General features: G+C 42.0%; 1 protein-coding gene across 2 annotated transcripts; it reads right to left on the bottom strand.

Moving 5' to 3' along the window:
• Nucleotides 1–1,539: 1,539 nt before the first annotated feature.
• Nucleotides 1,540–9,348, bottom strand: LOC308316821 (galectin-3-binding protein A-like). Of its 2 annotated transcripts, none has more exons than XM_080765611.1 (6): nt 9,305–9,348; nt 8,325–8,428; nt 7,097–7,288; nt 5,424–5,555; nt 4,876–5,149; nt 1,540–3,390 (listed from the first exon to the last, which is right to left on the bottom strand). In XM_080765611.1, exons 2-6 carry the CDS (start codon nt 8,404–8,406, stop codon nt 2,295–2,297), a joined length of 1,776 nt encoding a protein of 591 aa, XP_080621737.1. In that variant the 5' UTR covers nt 8,407–8,428; nt 9,305–9,348; the 3' UTR covers nt 1,540–2,294. The 2 variants fall into 2 exon arrangements, with proteins under 2 accessions (XP_080621737.1, XP_080621738.1); XM_080765612.1 differs by having other exon boundaries at nt 9,300–9,342.
• Nucleotides 9,349–12,233: the final 2,885 nt, after the last annotated feature.

Genomic DNA, 12,233 nt, shown 5'->3' with positions numbered 1-12,233 from the left:
TGGATGGATTCAGAATCATGAAAACCCACTAGTTTGAATGACATGTCACAACACATGCTACTTAATTAAGCAAAAGGAAAGTTTGACATTTTGACATTTTTAAATAAACCATATATTAAAAAGATCCAAATACCGACAGCCGGTCAGCAAGTGGATTCATGAATATATGTATATAGACAATATTTTAGGCCAATAAAAAATACTATAGGCCAGGCCTACCAAATTCCCCCACACGTCCACCTCGACTGCCGGACTATATATGAAGCAAGTTGTTTGACTCATGTATAGATAAATATTGTGAAAATAGGTGTTGTGCATGAGCTTGTATAGATCGACCAATGTTTCACCAGCTTTTATAGTACAGTATATCTGGCTTTGATGCAGCAATCGTCTTTTTGTCATTTCTTTTTTTTTCTCTTTTTTTATTATTCTTTTTTTATATTCTATTGTCACTTCTCCACAGCTGAGAACCACAGACAGACAGACAGACAGAGAGACAATTAACAGGCTACATATTTCGGAATTGTCTGTATGGATAATTAGCAGCCGCAGTTATACTTTGCACAAGCATGCCCTCTAAGGACAGGATGACATCTGACATGTAGCCTGTATACGTTTTAAATTGTGATGAGGTCACAGAACGTTTTATGACTGACACAAGTTCAGGTAGGCTGGATGGATGTGGAGCAGTGGAGGGAATGACTGTTTGATTTGATCGCTCAAGTATTGTAATGAAGCGGCACCATCTTGTGGACAAGCTGTGTAACTACATGTATATATAGCTCAGTCAGTGCCGTTTTAAGTGTCAGATCAAAATGTAGGCCGGAATTAAATCAGTCCTTGTGAAGTCAACTTGGAGAAATGGAGAGCAAAGGGTTAAATCTGGACTGACAATCATTGCCACTGACACTCAGCTGATTGTCACTCACTCAGAGTCACTCCCCAATTGCCTCACTAATCAGCATCAGTGCATTCACTGTACCTGAGAGTAGGGCGTTGGCCAAACACAGGAAACACACAGACCTCCATGAGAAACAGCAGTGTGCATCCAAACAGGAGCAACACACACAAACAGCAGAGCAGAACGGTGCAGCCATATAAATGCTGGAGAGACAGCTGGTGAGAGAACTGTATATTTGTGACAGATCATGCCAGTTCATGGACACTTGTTATTGTTTGTAGTTGTTTTTTTTGTTGTTGTTGGAAGTGGAACTGTCACTGTGTCACTGTGTCACAGGTAGCCTAGAATAACTTCAAAATGTCCCTGAATAGATGGTTCATTTATGTGAGTTTTTCTGTAAAGGAATATACAATGAATTGGTAATCTCTCGTCTTTAAAACGTTTAATTATAGGCCTACAAATTTGAATCCTGAAAAGTACCAGTTTTTGGACAGTATTTGGCAGTTTTTGGACAGTATTTGACAGTTTTTGGACAGTATTTGACAGTATTTGGACAGTATTCTGTCGGGTTTCCACCCGACAGAATACTGTACTTAGTGTTGTATTGATTTATAACAAACACAAATCAGTAAAGCATGTTCTATACCAGAGCATTTTTATTCAGTATATATGCATGCATTATATTGATAAAGAATACAACATCTGATTAATAATTAGAGCCAGGAGCTGCAGTCAGTGTATGGTCAGATTATTGGTCACATGGGAACCAAAAGTACGTAATGGTAAATGCAACGTCACAATAACCATCAAAACCTAACAATGTAGTCTCCATGGTGAACAATAAACTAATATAAAACTACTAATAAAAAAAATATATATATATATATATATAAAATATCTATATGGGCTCTGAGTCTGTGTGAAAGAAAATAGGCCACATGAAAAGGTTATATGTACAGCCTATATGGACAATCAAAATCAGATGGAAATATTACATTAAATGTGGTGACTTAATTAAACTTAATGTTGATACGGCACACTGATTATCAAGAAAATGAAAACATAGCACTTCATGTCAAAAAGGTTGCCGCCCCTGGTGTAGCCTATAATAATAGCCAACTGAACGGTCATCTTAAAGGTTTATTCAGTGATTTCACTTAATTCAAATATCACTTATTTTTTTGTTTTGTTGTGATAATCCTCTCTACTATAGAGTGTGCTGACCATATAAGGAGTTCCTCCCTGTCCCCCAGTTAACCCCTGGGGGTCAAAAAACCTTAGGTTTCGTTTTTGACTCTCTATCCTGATTGGACGAAAGGCTTAGGTCCCACAGCCAAAAACGAAACCTACGGTTTTTTTTGAGTGAAATCACTGAATATACCTTTAAATGACCTCATTCCTGCTCCTCCTCCTCAGAGCCACTGAGCGCTGCCGTGTACTTGGGCCGAACCACTACCTGGTGGCCGTGCGATGTGGAGCTGCAGGGATACGCAGCCCACCGGATGTCTGGGACGACGGCCACGCCTCCGCTGTTGAAATCCTCCACGTGGAACACGTAGCGTCCCGCGCAGCTCAGCACCAGCTTGTTCTCGAAGACGACGCGCTTCGCGGCTCCCGGGGACGGCCGGTTGCAGTCGTCGTCGCTTCGCGCGAGTCTCGCCGACACGCAGAGGTCGCGGCGCGTGTTGTCTGCCAAGGTGCAGTCCTTGGTCTGGAAGGCCAGCTCCGCGGCCCAGCCCACGTCTCCGTACACGGGCGTGCTGAAGGCGCCGCCGAGCACGTCGTGGCGCGTCTGGTTCCTGAAGAAGAAGCCCCGCCTCCGGTAGTCCTGGGCCTCCTCGGAGTCGAAGGTGAAGCTCCACGGCGTGCCCGTGTAGATTCTGGGCGTCGTGCACGCTTTCCGCTCGGCGGCCACGAGCTCGCCGAGCAGCTCCCCGAAGCGCAGGGCGCCGAACTGAAACCCCAGCATCCGCCCGTACACGTAGCGAGGACTGTGGAGCCCGTACAGGTCTTCGGCGGGGATCATGGGGAAGCGGACGTGCTTCAGGAGGTCGAAGCGGTCCTGGGTGGCGCTCGGGGTGGCGGCGGGGTGGAGGCGGACCTCCTCCCAGCGGGCGGCCTCCCAGCTCTCCATGGCACGGAGGACGAAGGACTCGCTGGGCACCACCAGGTCCGAGCGGGACAGCAGCGCGTCCACGGTCGCCGGGGGAACGCCGCTCCCGACGGCGGTCCAGGCCGGGGAGAGGACGAGCGCCTCGAAGTTCCACGCCAGGTAGCGGAGGCAGGCGCGCTGCATGGCCCCGTTGGCCACGCGCACCGAGTACTCGTACAGGGAGAGCTGCGTCTGGAAGGTGGCGTCCTGAGGAAGGACCCAGGAGTAGAGCTGCCCCGTCTCCTCCTGGAGACGCTTCAGGCCCCAGTCGGACGCCATGCCGTGGATGCACTGGAGGGACGACGACGTGATGTTGATCTGCCTGGTGTACAGGTACCTGCAACGTACAGTATATACAGTCAGCTATGGTTCGTGTACAGTATATACAGTCAGCTATGGTTCGTGTACAGTACATACAGTCAGCTGTGGTTCGTGTACAGTATATACAGTCAGCTGTGGTTCGTGTACAGTATATACAGTCAGCTGTGGTTCGTGTACAGTATATACAGTCAGCTGTGGTTCGTGTACAGTATATACAGTCAGCTATGGTTCGTGTACAGTATATACAGTCAGCTGTGGTTCGTGTACAGTATATACAGTCAGCTATGGTTCGTGTACAGTATATACAGTCAGCTATGGTTCGTGTACAGTATATACAGTCAGCTATGGTTCGTGTACAGTATATACAGTCAGCTATGGTTCGTGTACAGTATATACAGTCAGCTGTGGTTCGTGTACAGCAAGCAAGGGACGACCAATAGGGAGCCAGTGATTATTGAAAGCAAAGATCTGTGAACCAATAGAATACACTGGCTGTTTTCGCCGGAAAATTCGAATCATGCGACTTTGATACCCTGAAAAGGTTAATTTCTCAATGACCCCCCCCCCCCCATGGACCAATGATTGATTAGACAGCGACCCGTGATTGAGATCAGCAGCGGCCATTATTATTATAGAAATAAAATAACGATGAATTCAGGGATTGACCCGAACGGAATCAGTCTGGCCGAGAATGGCCTTTGTGTTACCAGGGACGTGCAGCACGCATAGACATCAAAGGGGGCTTCAGCCCCTGCCCCTTTTACCCGTCTGTAAAACAACTGCCCTTTTACCCGTCTGTAAAACAACTGCCCTTTTACCCGTCTGTAAAACAACTGCCCTTTTTACCCGTCTGTAAAACAACTGCCCCTTTTACCCGTCTGTAAAACAACTGCCCCTTTTACCCGTCTGTAAAACAACTGCCCTTTTACCCGTCTGTAAAACAACTGCCCTTTTACCCGTCTGTAAAACAACTGCCCTTTTACCCGTCTGTAAAACAACTGCCCTTTTACCCGTCTGTAAAACAACTGCCCCTTTTACCCGTCTGTAAAACAACTGCCCCTTTTACCCGTCTGTAAAACAACTGCCCTTTTACCCGTCTGTAAAACAACTGCCCCTTTTACCCGTCTGTAAAACAACTGCCCTTTTACCCGTCTGTAAAACAACTGCCCTTTTACCCGTCTGTAAAACAACTGCCCTTTTACCCGTCTGTAAAACAACTGCCCTTTTTACCCGTCTGTAAAACAACTGCCCTTTTACCCGTCTGTAAAACAACTGCCCTTTTACCCTTTTTCCTGAACTTCTACAAATCTGTTTTGAAAATCCATGTCGTTACAAACTTACACCGCATCTCCACTATAGCTAAAGAGCACCGGGGTTGCGCGCAGAAAATAGCAGATCTATACAAGCTCTCAACGCAAGCTTGTAGATCTGCTATTTTTGCCATTTCTGTCCAAAAGTGCCCTCAAAACACACCCCTGCACGTTGCCTGTTTCCGTATTACCTGACGAAGCTGGCGACGTAGTGGCTGCAGTTAGACGTGACGTCGATGCGGAGGTGGGCCAGCGAGCCGTTCAGTACCGGGTCCAGGCTCAGGACCAGCTTATGGACACAGAGGCTGTTCACCTCGTCGCCGTCCACCCACACGGCGATCAGGAGGTTGCAGTCGTGGCCGCTGTCAAACAGCGCCCCCAGGAGGTGGGGCAGCGCGGTGCCGTGGTTCACCGCGTGGTGCGTGGTGGGGTTCTCCAAAGAGCTGTTGCTCCATGGATCTGGCACTAGAGAGAGAGTCACAACAATGTGAAGGCAGTGTTGTTTTTGGCAGCACATTTCTATTTTTGTTTTAGTCGTGCAGTAGTTTTAGTAACATTTTAGTCACCTGAAATGTTTTGCTGTTTCTGTCTAGTTTTAGTCGACAAAATGTCATAAGATTTTAGTCGACTAAAATGTATTTTGGTGGGCGTTGATGCCGTCATAACGACTGTTTTTACACTTTACACTGAAAATAGCAGATCACTGGTTTAGAGATATATATGTTCACACGTATCTAACCTGGACTGCAGATCACTCCAGCATCCTCTCCGTGACCACAGTTGCCGCCCCCCCAGCCGGAAGACTCGCACAGGGATAGGTCACTCTCGTCGCCACGGCATTTAACATCGTCCAACCAGATTGGACCAGTACCTTATATAGCCAGGGAGGGAACATCGTCGTCCAATGAGAGTTAATTGTTTCCATGAAAAAGAATCAACCATCCATCATTATACTGTATAGTTTGTAGTGCTTCTCAAACCTTGTCCTGTACGATGTACATGACCCCTACATTAATATGTCTATGGGGCGCCCGCTGGCCTAGTGGTCCAGGCGTGTGCCCACATACAGGCTCTGACCTGACAGCACGTTGTGTGTTCGAGTCCTGTTCATGACGACCTTTAATGTGTGTCTCTCCCCTTCTCTCTCTCTCCCTTTTTCCTGTCATTCTTCATTTGTATCTATCAATTAAGCCTAAAACAAATCTTAAAACAATAAATAATAATAATAATAATAATAATATATCAATATGTATTGCGTTTGAAGCCTGTCCTGGACGGGTTGTCCGGACATAAAAAAAAACAAATCCATATTAAAAATGTTTTGGGGAAATAGCATGAGAACTATAGAAGCTCACAACATGAGTGAGATTGTAAATCTGCTATTATCAAATGGCCAATGTAAAGAGGGTTAAAGTTGTGGGACAGATTTTGATGGTATATTTAGGCCACTGGGGGTCTCCACCAGACCACATTTTAACAAACAATGCTGCCTTCTACTGTAGTAGTACCATTAAATACTGCTGGAAAGTAACTAAAACTACTGTACTGTACTTTAAGTACAGTTTCGAGGTACTTTTTGTTCAGTACAGTATGTATGGGAGTATGAGTATGTATGTATTTCTACTTTGTGGTATTGCTATACTTTCACTTAACCGGTAGTACATTTAACACCTTTTTAATAGCTCAAAAAGAAAGACAGGAAAGGTCAAACATTGGCCTAATTGTCAAATAATATTGAAAAAAAAATTATAACTTTATAATGCTACTGCATGCCGTCTGTGCGCAAACACTCTTGAAAACAAAGTCTTGCGTTGTGGGTTTGAGCTGACAGGCACTTTTTTGATGTCAAGCAATCAAGTCACCTTAATTCAAGCCAAAAACACTTGTTATATTTAAATGATATGTATTTTTAGGGGCATGGCATGTGGTCTCCAGTATGTGGCATGATGTGCACAGCCTGCATGTGTGATCTACTGGTAGATCACGATCTACCTTTTGGGCACCCTTGCCTAGCTGCTCTCTGTCTAGCAGACACGTTGAGTGAAAGAATAGTGAATGTATAGCCAGGCCTACCTTCACCATACACCGCTTCATCAACAGCAGACACATGAAAAACACAATGGATGTGTACCGTGAGGTCCGTGACCTATTTTGCATAGACGTTCATATTTATATGTATGTCTTTAAATTAAATGTCTTGTGCATTGAAAACGGAGCACCCTGATGTAAACAATTAAGTCTTAATAAGAAGTGCCTTTTCTGGTTTTATTTTATCCTCGTAGCAGATTTTGTATTGGCCTGTACTTTCTTTGAAATGTACCCATTCTACAAACTGTTAATTAATCAATCAATCAATCAATCAACCACTTACTTTCTCAACAGCAGACACATTTAGTAAAAATAAGAATATACCTTCACCGTACTTTGCTCCTTCAAGAGCGGACGTGGCCTCCGAGAAGTTGAGATATTGACAGACGACGTGCGCGTCGTAAATGTCCCATTCGTCGTCACACACCGTCCCCCACTGGCCGTCGTGGAAGACCTCCACGCGGCCCTCGCTAGGAGACGGGCCCCCGGCCAGCCTCATGTGTCCGTCCTGGAAGCCTGGAACACAACCACCCAAACAAGCAGTGACATGGTCTCTGGACTATAGCCTGGATCCAGCCCAAAGACCCCGCCCACTCTCTGAAAGCTACAGTCTGATTGCGAACGCAGTGAGCACTTACTATGAGACCTAGCAGATCGTGTGTGTGTGTGTGTGTGTGTGTGTGTGTGTGTGTGTGTGTGTGTGTGTGTGTGTGTGTGTGTGTGTGTGTGTGTGTGTGTGTGTGTGTGTGTGTGTGTGTGTGTGTGTGTGTGTGTGTGTGTGTGTGTGTGTGTGTGTGTGTGTGTGTGTCGCATAACCATATAAGGAGTCCCCAAAGCAGCTATACGTCCAAATATGGAGTGTGTTGCATCAATCACAAACAAATCACTCAGCTCCATATATGGGCACAAAAGGGGCCAGGTCCACATAAAACTTAACAAAATCTTTAAAAAACCCAAATATGTACGAGCTGCGTTCGCTTCCCGCGTTTGCGCGTCTTACTTGTAATCAGGCTAGTGATGGACAGTATACGTGGTACCCAAGTACATTTACTTCAGTGCTGTATTATGGACTGTACTCAAGCACGCTTTGGGGGCATTTGTTTTTCTTTGCAAGTTTACGTACAGTAGGCCTACATAGAATGTACAGATACAAACTAGAATCCACGCAGGTAAACTCAAAAGAATAATACTGTCAAAATAACAATCTGTAAATCCAAACTATATATATAGGGTTACCAGGTAACTCAAGAACCTAGCATCAGTACTCTAAACGATGTACTATCAAAATAGCATTGTGTACATTGGACCTACAGGATACCGGGTAAACCATGAACCTAGCATTCTGTTTATTAACCTATTTAGACATGAGACTATTCTATAAATTAAAAGGTTTGCCCCACATTTTCCCGATTTTTCAATAGCAGATCTACAAGCTCATAGCACGGCACCGAGTGCCGCGCTATGAGCTCGTATAGTCTGCTATTTTTCAATAGCTAAAGTATAACATATAGTGCTTAAAACACCAAAATGGGTTAAATAACATCCTACCCACCATGAGTGGTGTTGAGATCTTGACCAAGAGAGATGTTGACCAAAAGAAGGACAGAGGAAATGAAGAAACACTCCCTTGACATTTTGCCGCCTCTGAGGTTACGCCTGGAAAACACGAGGGAATCAAATTACTGTAACTTTTTTATCATACTATAACTTCTGTGGTCCAACAATGTTGGAAAGTAACTATATGTACTATTTACTCAATTACTCTGCTTAAATATAGGCTTTTGTTTTGAGGCAGTTTTACTTTACTGGAGTATTTCCAAATTGCAATACTTTATTCTTCTACTCCATTACATTTTATCAGTCAAATATTTTAATGCATTATACTTATTTGAACATTTTAGTTTCTATAGTTACTTAGTTTATTTTCATTATTATTTCCAAAAATTCCAAACATACCACTTCTAACTTAATATATAGGATACTTGGGCTATTTGAGAATAGATGGTCTACAAGCTTGTAGATCACAAGCTCACACCACGTCGCGATGGGATCATGCAACGCGTTGGATATGCTACTTTCAAAAGATTAAAGTAGGCTACAGCAAGTGCATGCCGAAAGTAAATTTGAATATCGAACTTTTACTTGAAACAGACAATTTCTACGTAGTGATATTGATACTTATGATACAAATGACTTCTTACACCAGTGGTTACTAACTTAACTAGGAAGAAGTAATATACGTATTCCTCGAGACGCCTTGTGAGCTTGTAGATCGGCTATTGTTTCAAATAGCGGCTTGTATATAGCGCTAAAAGTGCACTGATTTGGAATAACGTACAAAACAGGAATATTTATACATAAAGAAAGTCTGTTTCCTGGCATACACAATGAACAATAGCGTTCCTAACATGTGAGCGACTTCACTCAACACTTTTGAGAGTATACCTTAAGTTTAGCTTAAAGACTTTGTCCCAAAGATCACTAACTTGATTAAAATGTAAAATGTTCGTTGACAATAATCACATACCTCACCTTGTGAGTCCAGTTCAGATAGAAATCCTTCTGTTCTGTGAAGGTGATGCAGCCTGCTTATAAACCACACAAATTAAAGGGATAGTTCACTGCAAAACATTATTTTACTCACCCCAATGAAGCCTTGAATTCACAGAGATTTGTTTTTGTTGTTTCATATTATCAGATTTCCTGATAATATTCCAATATTGAATTCATTGAAGTAAAGAAGGGCCCCATATATGGGACAGTACAGTACACAGATGTTTCTTTTTGTATGGTGAACTATCCCTTTAGTGTTGTTTCTGGTGCCTGAGGTACAGTAGCCTACAGTACACAGATGTTTCCTGTCCTGTGAACTTTGTCAAGTGTCCAACGTGACACTTGGGAATCAGCTTATCCTCCCACGCCTTCAACGAGTAACAACACCACCATGCTACTTTCACTGTGGACTTACTACACGGTTATTGTACTTTAAAGCAGACCTTTTCATGCCAATTATGGACCCCCAGATTGACACTAATCAGCCCCGCGGACCCCCATTTGAAGATATATGCCAGGGACCCCCCCCCCTCCATAAGAGAAGATTTTTATGTCTCTAGCAGTGATCTTTCAACCCGTTTAATTTCAAGGATCCCCAGGTTTGACATGCATTAATTAGTCTACGGACCCCCCCATTTAATAGCATTTCTATCTCTGGGACCCCCTGGAACTCCCTCAACAAGGACCCCTAGTGGTCCTTTGGGAACCACTGGGGACCCCCTGGAACTCCCTCAACAAGGACCCCTAGTGGTCCTTTGGGAACCACTGGGGACCCCCTGGAACTCCCTCAACAAGGACCCCTAGTGGTCCTTTGGGAACCACTGCTTTAGAATGTTTCATCCTTATCTTTTGACGTCATGCTTTTGATTGATTGATTGAATACTTTTTGCAAAACATTTTTTGGACAAAATACTCCTACAGATTCAGTTGAAAAGTCACACGAGTCGGTACACAGTATATCTATCTTTACAGTATTTATAGTATCTATCGGTACACAGTATATCTATCTTTACAGTATCTACAGTATTTACAGTATCTATCGGTACACAGTATCTATCTTTACAGTATCTACAGTATTTACAGTATCTATCGGTACACAGTAATCTATCTTTACAGTATCTACAGTATTTACAGTATCTATCGGTACACAGTATATCTATCTTTACAGTATCTACAGTATTTACAGTATCTATCGGTACACAGTAATCTATCTTTACAGTATCTACAGTATTTACAGTATCTATCGGTACACAGTATCTATCTTTACAGTATCTACAGTATTTACAGTATCTATCGGTACACAGTATCTATCTTTACAGTATCTACAGTATTTACAGTATCTATCGGTACACAGTATCTATCTTTACAGTATCTACAGTATCTACAGTATCTATCGGTACACAGTATCTATCTTTACAGTATCTACAGTATTTACAGTATCTATCGGTACACAGTATCTATCTTTACAGTATCTACAGTATTTACAGTATCTATCGGTACACAGTATATCTATCTTTACAGTATCTACAGTATCTACAGTATCTATCGGTACACAGTATATCTATCTTTACAGTATCTACAGTATTTACAGTATCTATCGGTACACAGTAATCTATCTTTACAGTATCTACAGTATTTACAGTATCTATCGGTACACAGTAATCTATCTTTACAGTATCTACAGTATTTACAGTATCTATCGGTACACAGTATCTATCTTTACAGTATCTACAGTATTTACAGTATCTATCGGTACACAGTAATCTATCTTTACAGTATCTACAGTATTTACAGTATCTATCGGTACACAGTAATCTATCTTTACAGTATCTACAGTATTTACAGTATCTATCGGTACACAGTATCTATCTTTACAGTATCTACAGTATTTACAGTATCTATCGGTACACAGTATCTATCTTTACAGTATCTACAGTATTTACAGTATCTATCGGTACACAGTATCTATCTTTACAGTATCTACAGTATTTACAGTATCTATCGGTACACAGTATATCTATCTTTACAGTATCTACAGTATTTACAGTATCTATCGGTACACAGTAATCTATCTTTACAGTATCTACAGTATTTACAGTATCTATCGGTACACAGTAATCTATCTTTACAGTATCTACAGTATTTACAGTATCTATCGGTACACAGTATATCTATCTTTACAGTATCTACAGTATTTACAGTATCTATCGGTACACAGTAATCTATCTTTACAGTATCTACAGTATTTACAGTATCTATCGGTACACAGTATCTATCTTTACAGTATCTACAGTATTTACAGTATCTATCGGTACACAGTATCTATCTTTACAGTATATACAGTATTTACAGTATCTATCGGTACACAGTATATCTATCTTTACAGTATCTACAGTATTTACAGTATCTATCGGTACACAGTATCTATCTTTACAGTATCTACAGTATTTACAGTATCTATCGGTACACAGTATCTATCTTTACAGTATCTACAGTATTTACAGTATCTATCGGTACACAGTATATCTATCTTTACAGTATCTACAGTATTTACAGTATCTATCGGTACACAGTATATCTCTTTACAGTATCTACAGTATTTACAGTATCTATCGGTACACAGTATATCTCTTTACAGTATCTACAGTATTTACAGTATCTATCGGTACACAGTATCTATCTTTACAGTATCTACAGTATTTACAGTATCTATCGGTACACAGTATATCTCTTTACAGTATCTACAGTATTTACAGTATCTATCGGTACACAGTAATCTATCTTTACAGTATCTACAGTATTTACAGTATCTATCGGTACACAGTATATCTATCTTTACAGTATCTACAGTATTTACAGTATCTATCGGTACACAGTATATCTCTTTACAGTATCTACAGTATTTACA

The sequence above is a fragment of the Protomyctophum bolini genome (assembly GCF_963924005.1).
Source record: "Protomyctophum bolini genome assembly, chromosome: 6".
Taxonomy (NCBI): Eukaryota; Metazoa; Chordata; class Actinopteri; order Myctophiformes; family Myctophidae; genus Protomyctophum; species Protomyctophum bolini.
Note: the sequence above shows the minus strand (reverse complement) of the source record. Positions and strands in the feature narration are given on the sequence as shown.